This window comes from Bufo bufo, chromosome 10 (genome assembly GCF_905171765.1).
Source record: "Bufo bufo chromosome 10, aBufBuf1.1, whole genome shotgun sequence".
NCBI lineage: Eukaryota > Metazoa > Chordata > Amphibia > Anura > Bufonidae > Bufo > Bufo bufo.
Window position 1 is genome coordinate 104,864,861 of NC_053398.1, and position 22,736 is coordinate 104,887,596.

General features: G+C 45.7%; 2 protein-coding genes across 2 annotated transcripts in view; one reads left to right on the forward strand and one right to left on the reverse strand.

Moving 5' to 3' along the window:
• Positions 1-390: 390 nt before the first annotated feature.
• NUDT21 (nudix hydrolase 21) lies at positions 391-10,676 on the reverse strand. Its single transcript, XM_040410391.1, has 7 exons — positions 10,447-10,676; positions 7,702-7,902; positions 6,199-6,262; positions 3,231-3,320; positions 3,065-3,140; positions 896-1,010; positions 391-644 (listed from the first exon to the last, which is right to left on the reverse strand). The coding sequence occupies exons 1-7, from the start codon at positions 10,560-10,562 to the stop codon at positions 623-625; spliced, it is 684 nt and encodes a 227-aa protein (XP_040266325.1). The 5' UTR covers positions 10,563-10,676; the 3' UTR covers positions 391-622.
• A 60-nt stretch (positions 10,677-10,736) lies between these two features.
• Positions 10,737-22,736, forward strand: part of OGFOD1 (2-oxoglutarate and iron dependent oxygenase domain containing 1) — a 36,662-nt gene continuing 24,662 nt past the window's right edge. Inside the window, exons 1-4 of the mRNA XM_040410085.1 lie at positions 10,737-10,941; positions 13,419-13,564; positions 15,298-15,344; positions 15,778-15,878. Coding sequence (XP_040266019.1) covers positions 10,788-10,941; positions 13,419-13,564; positions 15,298-15,344; positions 15,778-15,878 — 448 coding nt within the window. The 5' untranslated portion in view covers positions 10,737-10,787. The remainder of the gene's footprint in view (positions 10,942-13,418; positions 13,565-15,297; positions 15,345-15,777; positions 15,879-22,736) is intronic.

Here is a 22,736-nt window from a genome sequence, read left to right on the forward strand (position 1 = left end):
TGCAGTTATTGGCGTGGTTATTTAGGGGATCTGTGCAATATTGTTTGTAGCTATATGGGTATATATATATATGCGCACTTTATAAGATATTAGTGACATGATGGTCCAATATTCATATACCCCTTGCAGAATTGACTATGCGGTCCTGAATGGCCGGGCGGGGGGGAACTCATACTGTCATAGTACCATTATGCATTGCTGCTATTTAATTATTATCTGATATGTTGTATGATTTGTCTTACTAATAAACTATGGTGTTATATTATATGTGTGTGTTTCTAATTTGGTGATTTTTTTTTGTATAAAACCCATGCACAAAGTAAACTTTGGTGTGCTGAAGGGGCCATAGATGGGGTAACCATAGCATATGTGCCAACAAATTGAGAGGTGGAGGAAAAAAAATCATTTAATTAAGAAAACCACATGGTACATGAGAAAAAAATAAAAAATAAAAGCATTAGCACATTTTGCTGCTGTGTATGTCGGCACAGTTCATCTATTGTGACAGCAACCAGTCTGGTAAACTTCAGAGAAAATGGATTATGCCAAGGTTCCCACATTATAAAGCCGTTCTCACAGAGAGCGCTTCACCCACACGTCGTTATCCCGGAATCATACATGATCAATTGTAGATAAAGTTGAACCTGCGGAAGAGATTGGCCATTAATATAGGACATAATGCTACGGATAACCTCCATCACTAATGACGTACATATCACACAGAATATCTGCAAATGACCGAATACAGCATATTCACACATACACAGCCACTCTGGAGGCCCCAGCAGATGTGTATTACATGGTGCCCATCCAAACGATCATATATATTTAAATGTGAAAATCATTATGTACATATTTAAAGCCAGAGAAAAGAGGAGGAAGAGAGCTGGCTTACCTGCTAAGTAGCTGCGGAAGGCTTGAAATGATGGGTCCGTAACCAGGGGCATTGTCGTATAGTTCAAACAAAGGGGCAGCTACAAGTTTGTAATTTTTCGGAACTGCAAATAATGCTAAAAAATAAAATAAAAATGAGAATATCCTCTACTGACACCGATTTCATGTGTATCCAGAAAACTAGCGTGGTCAGAACCAAGTCGATTGGACTGCTAATACTAAACAATTGGTATCCAGATACAGAACATCCATCCATACCCCAGTCAGATACTAGACCCCTCCAGGATTAGGTTGGTCTTGATGGGACAACTGCTTTACAGGGGTTCTCCAGGATTTTGATACTGACGACCTATCCTCAGGGTAGGCCACCAATATCAGACTGGTAGGGGTCCGATACCCCGCACACCTGCTGATCATCTGGTAACTGCAGTGCTGCTCCCGTTCACAATCTACTGTACACCACTTACCTGCTGGGCTGTGCAGCCACCACATATTCACCTATCCTCAGGATAAGTCTTCAATATCTGATAAGCGGGGTCCGACTCCTGGCACCCCCGGCAATCAGCAGAAGGCAGCACTTCTTCCTCTTAAAGATTACACTGCTCGTCGTCTCGCTTGCAGCAGCGGCACAACGTAATTACAAGTGCTCGTCCCATGTAAGTGAAAGGAACAAGCACTTGTAATTACACTGCGCCGCTGAGACGACGCACAGTGCAATCCTGGAGAGGAAGCAGTGCTTGTACGAATGCCGTCTCCTCTTCAATACTCTGATCCCCTTAACTTTTTATAATTACATAAGCGGAGCTGCGTGAGAGCTTATTTCTTGCGGGACCATCTGTAATTTTTATTGATACTATTTTGGTATGTGTGACTTTTTGATCACTTTATTATATTTTTTTGGGGGGAGGTGAAGCAATGAAAAAAAATGTCAAATCAGCCTTTTATTTTTATTTTAATAGGTCAGGTGTTTTGGGACATTGCAATACCCGTGATCTTAATTTTTTGATGGCATTTATCACATAAATAAAGTTAAAGGGTTTCTGTCACCTGAAAAATTGGTATTAAGCTGTCTGATATAAGCGATGTACTAATGTCAGCTGAACATAACTATATTAGCGCCATCTCACTGCCTGCCGCCGTTATGGAGAAAAACAAACTTTCATAATATGCTAATTAGCCTGTAGGCGCAGGGGGGCGTTCTCCTACCTCTGGCCACGCCCTGCTACACTTGATTGACAGGGGCAGGCAGCGTTGGTCTCCGACCTCTGGCCCTGTCTGCAGTGTCACGCGCTGTTCAGTATTAGGCGCAGTGAGGTAGCTGGCAGCAGGCGAGTGCCCTTCACTCACTGCGCCGAATACTGAACGGTGCGAGATTTACACTGCAGACAGGGCCAGAGGTCGGAGACCAACGCTGCCTGCCTGTCAATCTAGTGTAGCAGGGCGTGGCCAGAGGTGGGAGAACGTAGCCTCTAGGGGGCAACGCCCCCCCCCCCCCGCCCCTACAGGCTAATTAGCATATTAGAAAAGTTGGTTTTCGTCAATAACGGCGGCAGGCAGTGAGATGGCGCTAATATAGTTATGTTCAGCTGACATTAGCACATCTCTTATATCAGACAGCTTAATATTCATTTTTTTAGGTGACTGGCACTTACTAATGTATTGTGATTGTCCATGTTGCCTCCTTTACTGGCTTCATTCATTGCCTATCCTGCAATCCAGCAGCAGTGGCCGTGCTTACACACTATAGGAAAAGGTGCTGGTCGGCGCCGTGGGAGTTCACATAGAATGGTGCTTTTTCCTATAGTGTGCAAACACGACCGCTGCTGTTGTATTGCAGGGTGGTCGTAGCTATGGAAATGAGCAGTATATCATGTGATGAAAAAACGAATCAAGCAACCAAAGGAAGCAATATGGACAATCACAATACATTAGTAAGTGCCTTGTAGTAACTTTCTCTACGTGATAGATGCTATTTGCTGAAGTGACGCAACCCCTTTAAGAACAAACTGAGATGAGCTGCACTCACGAACAAGGCAAGTACACATCAATACTAATACAATCACATAAATGGAAAATAGAACAGCAATAATGCACAAGTCCTGCCAGTTAAATGGAACCATGAGGAAACATCTCATCCCTATGGGAGTACATTTGATAAATCGGCACTCACCTTTTTCCTGGAGCTGCACCAGGAACAGCTTCTTATGTTCCTTTGGCTTTGTAATATGTGCAGGAATATACGGATACTGTAAAGACAAGCAGATATGAGAAGCCCAAACACAAACAAAATTATTTCTTCAGCTTCCATAGCCTAGTTTATTTAGCTTTGCACAAACCTGTGGTGGTTCAAAGTTTGGCCTCCACCAGTTACCAATGCAGTCATCAATCACCCAGTCCTGCTGCACCCCGTCCTGACGGCCAAGGATCTACAAGACAAATGACACCTGCTTGAGGACTACAGACATTCACGTGAAAGGAATTAACGTCAGAGCCTTTTTCAAAGGGCATAAGGCCTCATTCTCACATGAAGATTAGACTACGTAGCTAAATACAACTAATTTGTCCTTAGTACCACACTTTGTCACACGTAATGCTCATTTCATAAAGTCTAATGTCATAGAAACAGAAGTCTGGGGGAGCGAGATCCTCAAACACTAGAATAAAAGGGCGATATTGCGAACGGAGCCCCGGCAAGGTGGTGGCTGGAGGACTCTGGTCCGGCCACCACCAAGTGCTCTCCCCATATAAGTTAATGGGAGAGCACTGTGTATGACTGGCCACCACTTCCATTCACTTCTATGGGCCCGACGGAAATAGCACTCGGCTATTTTCGGCGGCCCCATAGAAAATGAATGGAGGGTAGCTGCACATGCGCAGTGAGCCCTCAAGCACTTTCAGGGCTCCATTCTCGATATAGGTGCGGGTCCCAGCGGTGAAACCCGAACCTATGAGACAATGGTGGCATATCCTAGCGATATGCCCCCATTGTCTGAGATGAGAATAACCCTTTAACCCCTTAAGGACCGGGCCATTTTTCACCTTAAAGGACCAGACTGATTTTTGCAAATCTGACATGTGTCACCATGGGTACGCCTGGGGGTTAGACTATACCATCGGATCAGTTTATAACCGGCGTATAAGACAACCCCAGACTTTTGAAAAGAATTTCTAGTGTTAGAAAGTCGTCTTATACGCCAGAAAATACGGTATTTATTTTTAAAGCTTTTACCTGAGGGGTTAGGTCATGTGACATTTTTATAGAGCAGATTGTTACGGACGTGGCAATACCTAATATGTATACTTTTTCTTATTTAAGTTTTACACAATAATAGCATTTTTGAAGCAAAAAAATTAATTCTATTTTAGTGTCTTCATAGTCTGAGACATATTTTTTTTATTATTTGACCGATTGTCTTAGGTAGGATCTCATTTTTTGCGGGATGAGGTGACTGTTTTATTGGTACTATTTTGGGGGGCATACGCCTTTTTGATCGGTTGGTGTTGCAATTTTTGTGATGCAAGGTGACAAAAAAAAAAAAAAAAAAAAAAGCTTTTTTGGCACCGTTTTTATTTTTACGGTGTTCACCTGACGGGTTAGGTCATGTGATATTTTTAGAGCTGGTTGCTACGGGCACGGCAATACCTAATATGTCATTAACACAGTAATATCATTTTTGAAACAAAAAAAAATGATGTTTATTTTATGTCTCCATGTTCTGAGAGCTATAGTTTTTTTGAGCGATTTTCTTAGGGTACTTTCACACTTGAGTTGCTGGATTCCGGCAGGCAGTTCCGTCAATCCGGCAATCTGTATGCAAACGGATAACATTTGTAGACGGATCCAGATGCGGATCCGTCTCACAAATGCATTGCAATACCAGATCCGTCTCTCCAGTTGTCATCCGGAAAAATGGTTCCAGTATTTATCTTTTTCACATTTTTAAAGGTCTGCGCAGGCGCAAACCGGATCTGTTTTTCCGGAACACTTGGGGCTGGATCCGACATTAAAGCATTTCAATGGAAAATAATGCCGGATCAGGCATGTGTTCCGGAATTTTGGACGGAGAAAATTATCTCCATCCAAAAATCATACAGTGACTGAACTGAAGACATCCTGGTGCACACTGAACGGATTGCTCTCCATGCAGAATGCATTAGGATAAAACTGATCGTTTTTTTCCGGTATTGAGCCCCTAGGACGGAACTCAATACCGGAAAACTTTAACAAATGTGAAAGTACCCTTATGTAGGGGCTCATTTTTTGCAGGATGAGGTTTTATTAATACCATTTTGTGGGATATATACGCCTTTTGATCACTTGGTGTTGCACTTTTTGTAATGTAAGGTGACAAAAATGGCTTTTTTTGACAGTTTTTATTTTTTTTATGGTGTTTATCGGACGGGGAGGATCATGTGATATATTTATAGAGCCAGTCGTTAAGGACGTGGCGATACCTAATGTGCGTTTTTTCTTTTTTCTTATAAAATCTGGGGAAAGGGGCGTTTTTATCTTTTTTTTTACTTGAAACTTAATTTTATTTTTTTTTATTAAAAAACACTTTTTTTTTTTTTTACTTTGGCTGGATCTCCTGGGCACCCGTAGAAGGCAGGTCCCAATGCCGTGTGAGGCATTGGGCAGTCTCTGCATGGCATCGGGCTGCCTTGTCACCTATCGGGTCCCTGCCACAGCAGTGCGGAGACCCGATGGGCTCCCTCACACGCAGCAAACCCCTTCTATGTTGTGGTCAGCGCAGCATAGAAGGGCCTAATCCGCCAGCATCGCTGTTTACAGCAGGGCCCAGCTATCAGGGACTGCACCCGCCCAATCAGCCCGCCGTGCATGCACAGTGGAATGAGTTCTGGCACAGCATCCCCCGCCGTACATGTACAGTGGAAGGAGTTCTGGCACAGCATCCCCCGCCGTGCATGTACAGTGGAAGGAGTTCTGGCACAGCATCCCCCGCCGTGCATGTACAGTGGAAGGAGTTCTGGCACAGCATCCCCCGCCGTGCATGTACAGTGGAAGGAGTTCTGGCACAGCATCCCCCGCCGTGCATGTACGGCTTTTTGCGTTAAGGGTTTTTTAATAGAGCAGAGTAAGGGACATAAAGTGTACAATCCAAGAGAGACATAAAATGCAGATGAAAGCCAAAGGCTCCGCTGAATTACAGATATTCAGTATTTTAAGACAGATTCTACACAAATCGATTACAGCACTAAAATACACACAAGAAATTCTGAAAAGCCTCCACATCCCCTCTTCCCTGACACACATCCATTGGCGAGATACCAAACAATACATACTTCGGTCATGAGACGCTTTAACCCTTCTACTTCATCTTCTCCAGGGTTGAGTTCTCCCCCAGGACTGGGAATAAAACAATCTAGTTATTGAATGATACAATAAAGCAAGAAAGACAAGTCTCGTGCTAGTTTAAGTGAAATCTCAATCCAAAGCGTCACTAGTAAAATCCAACTGGTGCAGGAATACGTAATAAGGTAGAAAACCATCAAAGGTGAGGAAATGCCCTTTTATTTCAATTTGTGCATGGCTTTTGCCATCATTTGTAAAATCTAGGAACACCTCCTTAAAGGTGTTGTCTCATATAAAGACATGGCTGGCATATCGCTAGTATATACAACTAATGTCAGATAGCTGCAGGTCCCAGAGGCGAGACCCACAGCCATCTCCAGAACAGGAAAGTGAAGGAGAGAGCACCACCATGTGCGGCGTGCGCTCCAGTCATTTCTATGGAAGTTCCAAAGAATAGCCCTGCGAGTGCGCTTAGCTATTTTTTGGAAGTCCCATAGAAATGAATGGAGAGTGCAATGCACAAGCGCAGCCACCACTCCATTCACTTCTATGGGGCCATCACTCGCCTATTTTCGGCAGTCCCATAGAAATGAATGGAGGGCAGCTGCACATGTGTAGCTGCTCTCTGATCACTTCAGGAATCCCCTCGTGGAGATGGGGTGAGACCCACAGCTAGCTGACGCTATGCTACCAATGTCTCAGAGGAGACAACCCCTTTGAGGGTACGTCCACGAGGGACAGATAGGCTGTGGATTTGGGTGTGGCAAATCTGCAGCGTTTGGCATTACAGCAGCAACGATTAATCATAAATCTCACCACATGCTGCTAAATAAAATAAAATAAAAATCTGTGTAATGATAAAACAATAAACAAATTTGGAAAAAATAAAATAAAATCTGCTGTGTAAAGTGACCTGTGGTGCACATTTTAAATCTGAAACATGTCAACTTATGCTGAAGATCCGCACCGCCACTGCAATGATGTCCCCGACTATCTCACATGACTGCTGCTGCCGCTCATTGGCCTCAGTGGCCACCTGGGGTGATCAGGCATATCACTGCAATAGCGATGACGTCCCCGACTGGCTCACATGATACCAAGGCCAGGAATCGGCTGCAAGTGGGATAGTCAGGCCCATCATCACTGCAGGGAGCACTTAAATCGTGGAGGATTGAGCAGGTTTTATTTTACAACATTTCCATACTCCAGCAAAAAAAAAAAATTTAATTTCAGAAACCCCATTAAGAGGAGGTGTCAGAGTACCCGCTTGGTGAAGTGTTGTATAGGAAAAAAATCCAAAGGGGCAGCTGCGCTACGGCTACACCAGCCGCTTTATTCTAGGGATCACAGAGGCTGACCCCTCGCCACTATGTGCAGGTGACACGTAAAGAGACCACACGGCACAGACTTATTATGCAGGCGTGGGCACAAGCAGGTTTAGTAAATGCACAAACACCCTGGAAAGTCAGAAAAGCGATAAGGGTCCAACTTACAGTTTGAAAAACGTGGTTCCAAGCTGCAGCAACAGCACATGAGGCAATCTGTGTTCATGAACGATCAGGACGCCCTCCACGGTGTGCCTCATGCCAATCTTATCAAACTCTTCCCGCATCCGCTGAAAGCGTGCTGCCACCGAGCTGTCCTTCTCATACAGGGGCTCCTTGGTACCAAACGTGTAGTTGGTCAGAGGATACCTGGAGACGAAAAGCCATCAGGTGGTCAGAGCGTTCTCAGACACAGGAGACGGCGAATGCAGCGAATTCCTTATCTTTTACCGATCCTGGATTACAGCATTCACAATTCAATTTCCCACATCCCCTGCTTGTTAAGTGTCTGCAGAAATAGGACTCTAGTGGTTTGCATTCTGGGACGTGCAGTTCTTATGCCAAACATTTTGCCACCTCCCACTGCCTGGATGCAGAAGAAGTTGGCAGCTGACTTCCATTCTAGAGAGATGTGGGTCCAAGAAGTTGGCCCCACATGCATTGGATATTTACAGCACATCCACTGGATACACCCTGAAGAAGTCCGTCGTACAGACGAAATGTGTCGGTGGGATTTTGCAGGATGCTACCACACTGCTTTCATGTGCGGGAGACTGCTAAGGCTACTTTCACACTGATCAGTTTTATCCTAATGCATTCTGAATGGAGAGCAATCTGTTCAGTGTGCATCAGGATGTCTTCAGTTCAGTACCTCTTACGTTTTTTTGGACAGAGAAAATACCGCAGCATGCTGCAGTTTTCTCTCCGGCCAAAAATCCTGAACACTTGCCGAAATGCCGAATCCGGCATTAATTTCAGTTGAAATGCATTAATGCCGGATCCAGCCCCAAGGGTTCCGGAAAACCGGATCTGTTTTTTTCTGTTCGCGCATGGGGAGACCATTAAATCTGTGAAAAAAATTGCGGATCCGTTTTTTTCCAAATGACAACCGGAAAGACGGATGCGGTATTGCAATGCATTTGTGAGACGATCCGCATCTGGATCCGTCTGACAAATGCATCCGTTTGCGTCTTGATTGCCGGATCCGGCAGGCAGTTCTGGCGACGGAACTGCCTGCCGGAATCCTCTGCCGCAAGTGTGAAAGTACCCTGACATCATAGGACTTGTTGGACTCCTGCAACTAATCTGTCTGCTACTCAGCACCAATACGTAGTGACGGTGCCATTTCCTGCGGAGTCATCTCACCTAGCTCAGTAGTCATAGTGCAGCTCTAGAGACCACGGGGGAGATTTAGAAAGACTGGCAGTTCCTACGCCAGTCTTGACCCCCTGTATGCGGACACGAGATGCACTTAACTTATTAAAAGGGGTTGTCCCATGACTACAACTTATCCCCTATTCTCCACAGTACAAGCGCTCGGCTATCTAGGGCAGTCCCACAGCATTAGATGGAGCAGTGGACGTGGACCCCCATTCTAGTGATCATTTGGATCCCAGCAGTCGGACCCCCCTGATCAGACACTTATTCCCTATCAGCTTTCCCAGCATGCGGACTACAGACTAGTGATGAGCTAAAGCCCTGATTTCCTGCGCACTTTAAATTCACTATTCTCCACACCACTGACTTCTCAGCGGTGTACGGACTCTACACTTTCTCAATGGGGCCGCAGAAAACGATGTACGGGCAGGAGCGCAAATTGCTGCCCCTGTCTGTGCCCCCGAGGTTTACTAAATCCTGGCATAGCACATTAGTACCATGTAAACATGTACTATGCCAGGATTAGCCGAGAAGAGCGGGCTCCTGCCTGTGCCTGCTTCGCTAAGCTAAGAGTCCTGCATGTCAGCTTGTAGGCTACTTTCACACTCGCGTTTGGTGCGGATCCGTCATGGATCTGAACAGACTGATCCGTTCAGATAATACAACCGTCTGCATCCGTTCAGAACGGATCAACTTGTATTATCTGTAACATAGCCAAGGCGGATCCGGCTTTAACACCATTGAAAGTCAATGGAGGACGGATGCGTTTTCTATTGTGTCCCCATTGACTTACATTGTGTGTCAGAACGGATCAGTTTGGCTAAGTTTCATCAGACGTACACCAAAGCGGAATGGAGACGGAACGGAGGCAAACTGATGCATTCTGAGCGGATCTTTTTCCATTCAGAATGCAAACTGATCCGTTTTGGACCGCTTGTGAGAGCCCTGAACAGATCTCACAAACGGAAAGCCAAAACGCCAGTGTGAAAGTAGCGCAAAAAACGGAACAGATCAGGAAAGAAACAACGGATGTGTGAATGGACCCTAAACTGTAGACTCCGTACACCGTCTGTGGGGCAGGCACATGGGGATCGCAGAACCATTCACTTGAATGGGTCTGCGATCCTTTCCGTTCCCCAAAAAGATAAAGTTTTATCTGCGGTGCGGAAGCACGGAACCCCAGAGAGCACCCCGTACTGCTTCCGTAGTGTTCCGTATCTCTGGATTTGAAGACCCATTGAAATGAATGGGTCAGCATCCGAGATGCGGAATGGCCACAGAACGGTGCCCGTGTACTACAGATCCGCCATACGGCAATGGGCATCACACGTTTGTGTGAACGAGCCCTAAGATACCAACTGGTGGCATTGCGCCATTTAAAAGGTAAGCCAAGTTAGATCAGCACACATGGAAACCATCAGCATGGAGCCTTCCACTGGACCCCGCCCACCAGACGGTGTTAGTGATGGTCTGCACTGCTGTGTGACTATGTACAGACATGCAGGTAAGTATCCCATACAGTAGGTATCAGCTCACAGGTTTATGGTCCTCTCCAGGGTCAGGGGCTTGGTTTGCGGAAGGTACTTGTTCCCGAACTGATTGACTCCTCTGGGCCAGCCAGTCTGAGAGCGGTTGGGAGGAATGACCGACATCCTGCTGACTGCCGCTGTCCCCCGGTATCCGTTCTACGTCCGCAGGATTTCCCCAAACAGGTTCCCGGGCGCTACACAGCGAGACAACGGGAGCGCCGCAAGTTATCGATTCACTTCCGGTTACCACAGGAAGTCGTCATAGCGCCGCGACGCTCCCGTGAGGAATTCTGGGGGTTGTAGTTCTCCGGTAGAGAGCTCACGCTACAGTTCTATTTCGTGTTGATAATGAGCGGAAAGCGGCGGCAGGCGGGAGTGAAGGATGGAGGGAGTAAGAAAGGCAGGCGGGAGGTGAAGGCTGAGCTGTCCGCTGCTCTGGGGGTGCGGGCTGGGCGTGAGGAGGCCAGGAGAGCCTGGGAGAAGAGGGAGGCTGCCCAGTGTGGTGAGTGGGAGCACGTGTGTCCTCCTGTCAGGCTGATCTCACTGGAGTCCTATTCACATAGCCCCTCATTACATACAACTATGGATCCCTGCACCGTCAGGGACAGCTAATGTGTCCGGGGGCGTGGGGTTGCCCAAAAGTGTTTGCAAGCTGGACAACCCCTTTAAAGAGGACCGGTCCCCTCTCCGGACATGTCTAGTAACTACTTGTAATATAGCCTTTCTGGAACATGTATACGGATATGCCATTCCTTTATTATTCCTCCTAGAAGTTAGGAATGAATTACTAGCAGTCTGCATTGAGGCTCCAGATGGGTGTTACCAGTGGCGGGTGTGTCCCTGCGCAGCCAGCCACTATCCAATCAGTGCTGTCCGAGTCTGACTGTTGAAGGACACTCAGTGGGGGAAATGTATCTAAACTGGTGTAAAGTAGAACTGGTTTAGTTACCCATAGCAACCAATCAGATTCCACCTTTCATTCTTCATAGCTCCTTTGGAAAATGAAAGGTGGAATCTGATCGGTTGCTGTGGGCAACTAAGCCAGTTCTACTTTACACCAGGTTGATAAATCTGCCCCAGTGTCTAGCAGGAATAATAAAGGAATGGTACATCATAGAGTTATAAGAATAGGTGCTTAGGAATACTGGGTCCAGGCTAGAGGCCGTATCTCTGATAGATGGAGTCACATATAGAATAAAATCAATATCAAGTTTATTTATATCACACAATATTGTATTAACTATTAAAAGTCCTGACATAAGTAAAAAACAAAAAATAAAAATGTATAGTATGTATATAGAAGTAAAATATATAATCAATATAAGTGATGGGTTTCCTCCTGTCGGATCCGGATGGGGAATAACCAGTTATTGGCCCATTTCTATAAAGTGAACAGGCACAGTTATTATATATAGATCCTGATAGGAGTCTATTGAAAAGACCTCTGGTAGATTAAGACGATATATAGTTAATATTCGTGGATATGCGGTCAAAAATCCAAAGTTCCTTAGAAGTGGATATAAAGTGATCTTGCAATCGTTATACAAGCTCACATTTGCTTATCAGAGAATGATGGTTCTTTCTTGTTCCACACTTATATGCGTGTGTCGGTAATGGCATACAAACAATTTGTAGACAGTGGTACTTTCAAAATAGATCGTTGTTCTGGATAGATTACACAGCAGCAGGTGATTGTTACATAGATTTAGTAAGCTCTCAGTCTGAGCAGATATTACTCACGGTTAGCAGCCTCAGTTCGTGGCGTCCCACGTGCTGTCCTTGTATAATGAGCTTACCTACTGTTAAAAAACTTTCTTACGGTTATATACCGGATCTTTAGTGTTCTGCTGGAAAATAGCTGTGTAAAGCTGTGGCACACGCAGTCCCGATATTTCCACAGGTTGTATAGTCAGCGGGATTCCTTTAGCGTCCCACGTGTCTCCAAGTGTGTGGAGCCTCAGTGTTTGATGGTATAACGGCTATGTGCCGGTTGCTTTCAGAGTGGCAAACTCAGGATTCCGCTATTGGGTATCTTTGGTGAAGCGCTTCACTTGTGGACCATCCGATCGATGTTGTCCAACATATGACCGGCTGTTTGAGTCCGATGACCGAGTATTACCGCCAGACACGTTTCGGGGACTATGCTTGTCTCCTTCCTCAGTGGCTAAGCCGTCATATGTTGGCCAACATCGATCGGATGGCAAGATCACTTTATATCCACTTCTAAGGAACTTTGGATTTTTGACCGCATATCCACGAATATTAACTATATATCGTCTTAATATACCAGAGGTCTTTTCAATAGACTCCTATCAGGATCTATATATAATAACTGTGCCTGTTCACTTTATAGAAATGGGCCAATAACTGGTTATTCCCCATCCGGATCCGACAGGAGGAAACCCATCACTTATGTTGTTATATTGATTATATATTTTACTTCTATATACATACTATACATTTTTATTTTTTGTTTTTTACTTATGTCAGGACTTTTAATAGTTAATACCAATATACCATAGTGATACAATATTGTGTGATATAAATAAACTTGATATTGATTTTATCCTATATGTGACTCCATCTATCAGAGTGCCCATTCACTTTCTATACATTTGTTTAATTTGGTGAGTAGGGTGTCGCACTAGATTGGAGCACCTATACATCACCACCATAAGGGTGAGCCGTCCTATACCTTTGTTAGAGGCCGCGTCTCGCCTTGGGTCCAGGCCGTATCTGCACCGAAAAGGTTGTGGATTCATTATGGTAGGGACACTAAATGTAAAAGCCACCAAAAAGGTTCTCGCTGTAATACTGTAATCTCTTACATTTATCATCATTACATTCACACATAGAAAGTTTCATTCAAACAACTTCTTTAAATGTTTTTTTTTGTCAATGTGAGTATGTGTATGTGTGTGTGTGTATATATATGTATCTATGAGAATATATAAACTTTGGCATTCTGTTGTCATCTAGGACCCGTTGTCTTGGATTCTGTCCCGTTCCAGCATTGCGTTATCCATTCTTTCATTGAAAACTCCAAATTCCTTGATGGGTTAAAGGACGAATTACTGGCCTTGCGGTTCCATGAAAAATCAAATGATCTCTACAAATTCCAACAGGTATAAGAAGCGACCTTTCCTCCTTGTGTCCATGAGCTATGAAGAGCAGGTTACAATTGTTTTTCCCCTGACTTGATTTTGGATTACATGACAGAGGCCTCGTTCGCATTTCAGTGAATCACGGACGCGCGCCGTCGGTGTTCTCCACACATACCTATTGACTTTATTGTGTCTGTTCACACATCAGTGGTGATCTTGGGTCAGTGGAAAAATCATGGGAGCGTGTACTACTTTGGTCTGTAATGCGGACCAAACACGCCCATTGAAGCCTATGGGTCCTTGAAAAACCACTGACACAATATGGATGACAGAACGTCAGTGGTTTTTCACAGATAATTGGCAGAAGATTCTCTGGAAATCAATTTCCAGCTGCGCAGTGTCCGTGAAATACGGATGACACACGGAGGACAAAAAACGGACACATGGACCAATGGATATGTTCACAGATGGATTTTCCACTGAATTCAAATGGACACAGAAATGTGGATGAGGTCTAAATTTTTATTTTTTTTTGTGATCAGGGAATACTGCCACCACATGGCTGAGCCCGGTATTACATTATTTACAGGAAACGAGGGAGCACACTAAACATCTGCTCTGGCAGTAAAGGGGTTGAGTATTAGCTTGCCACGTGTGGCGCTATGGTTCTGTGGTGGTTTCACTTCGCACAAGAGTCCTGTTTCTAACAAGTATAAGGCCTCTTACACATGAACGATACGGATTAGGTCAGGAAAACTCGCACCATTTCACAAGCAAGTTCAGTCAGTTTTGTCTGCGATTGCGTTCAGTGGTTGTTGTTTTTTTCGCGCAGGTTAAATGCGCATTGATTTTATTTATTTTTTCACGCGCGTGATGAAAAACTGAAGGTTTACAAACAACATCTTAGCAACCATCAGTGAAAAACGCATCGCATCCGCACTTGCTTGCGGATGCGATGCGTTTTTCACGCAGCCCCATTCATTTCTATGGGGCAGGACTGTGTGAAAAAACGCTAAATATAGAACATGCTGCGAAATTTCACGCAATGCACAAGTGATGAGTGAAAAAAAACGCTCATGTACACAGACCCATTGAAATGAATGGGTCCGGATTCAGTGCAGGCGCAATGCGTTTGTATCACGCATTGCGGCGCTGAGTTCCGTCCTAGGGGCTCAAATCCGGAAAAGAACTGATCAGTTTTATCCCCATGCATTCTGAATGGAGAGTAATCCGTTCAGGATGCATCAGGATGTCTTCAGTTCAGTCTTTTTGGCTGATCAGGCTTTTCAGAAAAACGTAGCATGCAGTATTTTTACCTCCGGCCAAAAAGCCTGAACACTTTGACTGAACGCCGGGTCCGGTCTTTTTCCCATTGACTTGCATTAACGCCGGATCTGGCGCCGTGTGTTCAGTCAAACCGGATCCGGCTTTTGCATGTTAAACCCGAAAAATGTGAAAAGAAAGTTAAAGTCCATAAATGGCGGATCCGTTTTTTCCAATGCATTTTTTTTTTATTGTGATCAAAATTCTGATCAGGATTCAAATGTAATCCGTTTTCCGGATCCGGCGGGCAGTTTCGGTGTCAAAATTGAACGCCGGATTAAAACAACACTAGTGTGAAAGTAGCCTAATAAAATATCCTGCAAAGGAAATGTATCTATTCCTTTATCGCTTGTATGAGAGAGCCTTTGCTGTATAATTACTTTTTTTTTTCATTTAAATTTTTTTTATTTTTTTTTTATTTTTTTATATAGTCTGAGGATCTGAAGAACAGGAGGGAGCCACACATCAGTGCTCTACGGTAAGTGAAGTCTTAATATATTGGAATTTTCTTTGGAATTTTGTCAGCACCTTGACATTACTTGACATTACTTGGCCAACCTAAAGGGGTATCCTGACTAGAGACAATTACGAAAAATCTCTGTCACCCTCATGTGTGGGGACAACAGGACCCTGCTGACCCTTATTCGGTAATCCCATCTGGTCAGCAGCAGTCACATATGAGAGCCCAGGTGGAGAGCTGGCCTTATGTGTGCAGGGTCTTTCTGTTGTAGACATGTTTGCTTCCCACTACATCTCCTCTTATGTGTGGTCTCTGATGGTCACTTTGGATTCCAACACAAGGATCAGGAGGTCCCACTTGGCCAACACTTGGGGGTCCTGGAGGTGGCATGTGCCTTGCATTTTGATTTATGTATCCTTATTGGTCCTGTTTGGTCATGATTATGTTTCAGGGACGTGCTGTTTGTAGATTTTCGACAGTGGCTGTCAGAGGTGACGGGTGCGGAGCTGGAGACAACGGTAGACATATCATGTGCTCAGTACACCTACACAGGTATGTGGTGGACACGTGTGGCACACGCATCAGATGGGAACATGATGCTTTAAATTACATTTTAGGTAAACTTGTTAATATATTATGGAAATGTAATTTGTTTAGTACTAGCAGATGAGCCATAATGGGGTTTTCCAGATATTTTATATTCTTATATTTGCCCCCCCTGCCAGCAGCACCTTGGAGAAATCTGTACTCGCCTGCTTCCTGCCACTGTGTTCTGGGTCCCTGACTCTCTTCACTGGACGTTTCATTCCTGTCTGTCAACTTCTGCACGGACAGGGTCACATATGCCACTGCCGAAGAGTAGAGTTGTCCTTTTAAAGGCGAGAACGGTGCATGCGCACCGATCGCCAAATTACTGGCGTAGTATGAGAATTAAAGGGGCAGTAACGTTTAAAACATGATTTTTAATGGTACGACTAAAATATATGTGGACCCCTTACAAACATAAACAGACAGACACACTAAGGATCCTGGATACACGTTAACCGCTAAAGTGCGGGGCACAGTATACAGGGTCCCTCGGGCAAACCCTTATTCAAATTGTGTGGACCCCAAGGGTCAGGAGGAGCCACAGCTAGTGCTGGGGGAAATTTAATGTAATTGTACTGAGTCCCAATAGAGAAACAGGGCAATACCTTGTCAAAAGAAAGAACAAGGGTAGATCTTACCGGTGTAGAGTCAAAAGGTGCGTTAATTCATCAGACTCGGGAGATCACCGTAAATCTCCAGAGTCTGATGAATTAACGCACCTTTTGACTCTACACTGCCCCTTTAATTCACATATGCCACTGCAGCCAATGACTGGCCTCAGTGGGGACGTTGCCTGTCACTGCTGGGTCACCTGCTGCTTGAGGACACGTCTCCACTGAGGCCAGTCATTGACTGCAGAGGCATATGAGACCCGACCCGACCCTGGAAGTCAACAGAAGGGGACCGATAGTCCATGACGAGAGCCAAGGAGACAGAATGGAGTGACAGGCGAGTATGGATTTCTTCACAGGTACTATTGGCTTGGGGGCAAATATAAGAAGAAATAAAAATCCTGGGCAACCCCTTCAAAGAGGCTATCCCACAAAACGCATTCCTAAGCAATGAATAGAGCATTTTAAAAGAAGTGTTATTGCAATATATATATGTTTATTTTATTTTATGTACATTACCTCTCTCTGATAGCGCCCCCTGCTGGGTCACATGTCGCTGAAATTCTGGTCCATCTTCTCCTGTATTCAGTGGACGCATGTGTTCAGCAGTTTCCCTGCTCCCTTCCTTCTCTCATTGCCGGCATTGTTATCTCGTAGTGAAGCAGCCCATACGTTCATCCCTACTTCTAAATTCATGCATTGCATACTTCTATTGATTCCTGGCATCTCTGGTGCTGTGTGTCAGGGACTATTTTGGGCGGAAGGGGTTAACACGAGCTGACTGCAGTGCACTCCTGGGGTTGCAGGCGCTTGATGAGCTGCTGCCCGCCCACAGAAAGGGAAGTTCTCCAGATGATGTGAATAAGGCTTTATACACACGGCCGTTGCCTGGCTGTGCCCGCAATATGTGGGCACCGGCCATGTGCTCCCCGCATCACGGATGCGGACCCAATCACTTGAACATGTGTTTTTTTTTTTTTTTTTTTTGTGGTGCGGATGGATCATGGACCCTTTCAAGTTGAATGGGTCTGAATCCGTCTGCCGAATCCACACAAATGTTGCCCGTGCATTGGGGACTGCAAATTGCGTTCACCAATGCACGAAACAACCGTGAGCATGAGGCCTAAACGTGAGAAAAAAAGCTGCAAATTACACTTGTTTTTTCCCTTTCATCCTCCATGACGGCATTACCATGAGAGATGACCCTCCTCCAACCAGGTAGGGACAGGAAGAATAAATGTGACCCTCCTCAGTGTCTTCCTGTCCCTTTCAGGTGGGAGACAAGTTTTTTCTCATGGCAAATGCTGTGGGACCGCGTCTGTGGAGACAGACAGAGGCGGCTGTTTTAATTTTATGCCTTGGCCACATGAGGGAGGCAGGCAGCACCCGTTCACTAGTTGGGTACCTGTGGTGCTGGAGGGTCCGCTACATGATGGGCATCTGCTCCTTATCTCCCGCTCTGCGCGTCGGGCGGGGGATTCCATGTGGAGATCGGACACTAGGAATAGAACTAGGAGACCTAATCGGACAAGAAATGCGTTTAGCCTCAACTGAAAATCCTGTATCCGTACCTGGTCCCTCTGCATCTAGACGCAGGGATCCTAAAATGGCCAGCTCAGATTTTTCTTCCTCAGACTCAGAACAGGACTGAGGGCTCATGCACACGACCGTATGTATTTTGCGGTCCGCAAAGATGGATCTGCAAAAAATACGGATGACGTGTGCATTCTGTATTTTGCGGAACAGAACAGCTGATCCCTAATAGAACAATACTATCCTTGTCCGTAATTTTTTTTGCGGTACGGAAACTGAATGCACACGGAGTAACTACAGTTTTTTAGTTTTTTTTTGCGGATCCATTGAAGTGAATGATTCTGCATATGGTCCGCAAAAAAAAAACGGACACGGAAAGAAAATACTTTGTGTGCATAAGCCCTTAGAGTCTCAGGATTCGGACGATTCCTCCGGGTCGGATATTGAATTCAAAAGTTTTCTTTTTATCTTCTGAAAGCATTAATTAAAGCATTTAGAGCGACCATGAACCTATCGGATGAGAAGGTACAAAGGTCGGTACAGGACGGAATGTTTAGTGGCCTTGGACAACAGAAAAATAGAGTTTTTCCGGTTCATAAGAAAATTTATGAATTGATTAAACGGGAATAGAAGGCTCAGGATAGAAAATTATTAATTCCCAGGACAATTAAAGGGGTTGTCCAGGTTCAGAGCTAAACCCGGACATACCTCCATTTTCCCCCCCGGCAGCCCCCCTGACTTGAGCATCAGAGCAGTTCACGCTCCGATGCTCTCCGCTAAATCGTGCAGGGCAAAGGCATTTTCAGGAGTTCCGGTGACGAACCGGGCTCTCCATGGGGCTGCCAGGAAGCCCGGTGACGTGACGTCACGGATGGGCGGGCTTTAGCGCTGCCCTAGCCAGTAAAACGGCTAGGGCAGCGCTAAAGCACGCCCATTAGAGCCGGTGACGTCACCGAACACATCAGAGTGGCTGCCTGGGTGAAAATATGGGTATGTCCGGGTTCAGCTCTGAACCCGGACAACCCCTTTAAGCGTAGACTCCCTTTCAATGAGGAAGACTAAGCACTTTTAACATCCTGTCCTAAGGTCTAATGCCCTTCCTTTTGAGGACATGGGGTCCCTAAAAGACGCCATGGATGAAAAAGTAGATTTGTCTCTGAAAAAATCCTGGGAATCAGCTGCAGCTCTTTTTAAGCCTAATTTGGCTGCCACATCGGTCGCCAGATCTCTTCAAAGGTGGTTGCAGCAATTAGAGTCTCTTATGAAAGAAAACACTCCCTATGATTCCTTAAAGGACTCCCTCCCTCTTTTATTGAAGGCAGTAGATTTTTTTGGTCAGACGCTACCGCAGAGTCCGTTAGGATGACAGCAAGAACTACAGCTTTATCCGTGGTATCTAGAAGGGCCCTGTGGTTAAAATCTTAGACGGGAGACATTAGCTAAAAAATGAAGCTATGTAGTGTCCCTTTTCACAGAAATTTAGGGTCCATTCACACGTCCGCAAAATGGGTCCGCATTCGTTCCGCAATTTTGCAGAACAGGTGCAGACCCATTCATTTTCAATGGGGCCGGAATGTGCTGTCTGCATCCGCATTTGCGGATCCGCACTTCCGCATCCGTGCTTCCGTTTCAGCCAAAAAATAGAACTTGTCCTATTCTTGTCCACAATTGCGGACAAGATTAGGCATTTTCTATTATAGTGCCGGCGATGTGCGGTCCGCCAATTGCGAAACGCACATTGCCAGTGTCCGTGTTCTGCGGATCCGCAGAACACTTACGGACGTGTGAATGGACCCTTAATGTTTGGTCAGGACCTGGAGAAGATTTTGGAGAAGGCGTCTGACTCTTAAAAAAAAAACACCAGACATCAGGTGGGCGGAAGATTAAAATCCTTTGCAAAGGAATGGGAAGGAATTACGGTACCTCAAATCCGTGGATGTGTTCGAGGTAACCCCGATCCAGAAATCAGCCTTTCTAAAGGAGATATTGGAGGAGGGCATTTTGGAGCTGTTGACTCTGAAAGCAATTGTCCCGGTCCCATTTCACCAACAACAAACAGGTTATTATTCAACGTTTTTTTGGATAATAAACTTGAAGAGCCTGAACAAATTCATCAGATACGAAAAATTCTAAATGGAGTCTATAAAATCTACCATAAATCTGTTAAAAGAAGGAGACTTTCTGGCTTCCCTAGGTTTAAGGGACGCATATTATCATATTCCGGTATGCGAAAAGTCTCAGTTTCCTTCGGATAGCAGTTTTCTTGGGAGGGGCTCTTCAACATTTCCAGTTCCAGGTTCTCCCCTTCGGAATCACTTCCGCTCCAAGGGTATTTACCAAGGTCATGATAGAGGTAGTTGCTCATCTGAGAAGACTAAACATCATTGTTCCCTACCTAGACAATCTTCTAGGAGTAGGAAACTCAAAAGAATCCCTAGAAAACAACCTTTTCCAGGACGTCCCTCCATGACAGCACCCACTGGAGGATGTCCTATTGGACCTCTGTAGGGACAGGAAGCGAGAGAGGTTAAAAGGCCCCTCCCCACCCCTCATACCAGTGTTCTTCCTGTCCCTACAGTGATAGGAGCAGAGAGGAGTATCCCTGCTTTTTTAGTGGGGAGAGATATGGGCCGGGGGCTTGTGCCTCTCCTCTTCAGCCTCAGATGGGGCCCAAAGCTAGCACCTCTCGGGGAAGAGGTCCCCTAGCATTCCCGGTACCTGTATCCTAAACCCGCGGTATGGGGACGCTGTTGCCGCTTCTCCTGCGGGAGCTCTGGGCACAGTATCGACTCCGGCGCTTCTCTGATGACGCGACGCGTCACGTCCCACGTGACCGGAAGTGACGCGAGGAAGCCGGAAGCAGCTGGCGTCGCGCATCCATGCTGGAGGCCTCGGGATTCTGGGGCCTCGCATGTGGGGTCGATTCTCTTAGGATGAGTCCCCCAGAAGAGGAGGCGGAGCCGTGCGGTATCGAGGGGGGCCGGGCGGTAAGTCTATTTAAAGAGTGATGCATTCTGCATGCAGCACACATCATGGAGGCCCAGGTATCTGCGAAGCTAGACGCCACTGCAGACCCCCTCGTCCAGGGAAATGTAAGTGAGGTCCTACATAGTTAGGGTTACTCTGACAGGCCCTGTTTCTATATCTTTCTCTCCCCCTTCTGTTAAGGTGGAAAGAGAACCAGGTCACAAACCGCATGGTGACTCCAAGAAGAGACCAAAGAAATGCGGGACCTGCGCCAAGAAGCTGGCGGAGTCATACAAGAAGGCCCTATGCACTGATTGTTTGGCAAAAATATTAAAGGAGGAGCAACCATCCTTTCTGGCAGAATTAAGGGCAATAGTGAGGGAGGAGATACAGGCGGCAGGAGCAAGTCAGCCCCCGTCCCTTCCAGTCCCCTCTTCTCTGCCGGTCCCCTCTTCCCCACCGGCGAAACATTCTAGAGTACAGGTGGACTCTGACTCAGAGGAAGAGCCAACGTACTATTCGGACGAATTGGAAGAAGATCAGACCCCTTCCTTATCAGAGGAACCTAGGAGATTCCGGTTTTCGGCTGAAGATCTAGACCCACTCCTGACAGCTGTTAGACAAACAATGGCGGTAGAGGAAGAGGAGCAGACGCGCACCATACAGGACGAGATGTTTGGCGGTCTAAGAGCGAAGAAAAGGAAACTCTTTCCCGTCAACGCTAACCTGACTGATCTAATTAAAGATGAATGCGAAGAGGGTGACAAGAAGCTTTATGTACCGCGGGAATTCAAAAACAGGTTGATCTTTAACCCAGAAGAAACAAAACTCTGGGACGAGATACCAAAAGTGGATATTCAGGTGGCCAAGGTGGTGAAGAAAACTTCCATTCCCTTTGAAGATTCCTCACAGCTGAAGGATCCTATGGATCGTAAGGTGGATGGGCTTTTAAAGAAAGCATGGGAATCTTCTGCTGCCTCTATAAATACAAATATTGCGGCTACCTCAGTGTCCCGAGCCATGTGTGTATGGCTGGATCAACTAGAAAATCATCTTAGGATAAGGACATCCAGAGAAGAAATTCTAGATTCCTTACCGTTGTTAAAGATGGCGGCTTCTTTCATGGCGGATGCCTCGGCAGAATCAATTAGGTTTGCGGCGAGGAACGATGCGCTCACTAACACAGCAAGACGGGCCCTCTGGCTCAAGTCTTGGACAGGGGACATTGCATCAAAGAATAAACTTTGTGCAATCCCCTTTACTGGGTCCTATCTTTTTGGTCAGGTCCTTGACTCCATCCTAGAAAGTGCGGCTGACAAAAAGAAAGGCTTCCCAGAGGAAAAAGTAAAGAAACCTCAGCCCTTTCGGAAACCCTCCAAACAGTTTCCAACCTCTCAGAGGGGAAAAGGTAAGACGGGGAGATGGAGCTACCCCAAAGGAGGTAGAGGAAGGGGTTTCTTGTTTAACCCATCTTCAAACACAGACAAACAATGACGTCAGGCCAGTCGGGGGCAGACTCAGTTTGTTCTGGGAGGCCTGGACTCGGGTCTCTCAGAATCACTGGATTCTCAGTACAATCCGAGAGGGAGTGAAAATAGAGTTCCGCAGTCCACCCCCGTGGAGATTCCTGATAACAAATTTTCAGTCCACAGAGCAAAAGAATCAGTTATGTCTCGACATAAGAAAACTGTTAAATCTGAAAGCGATAATA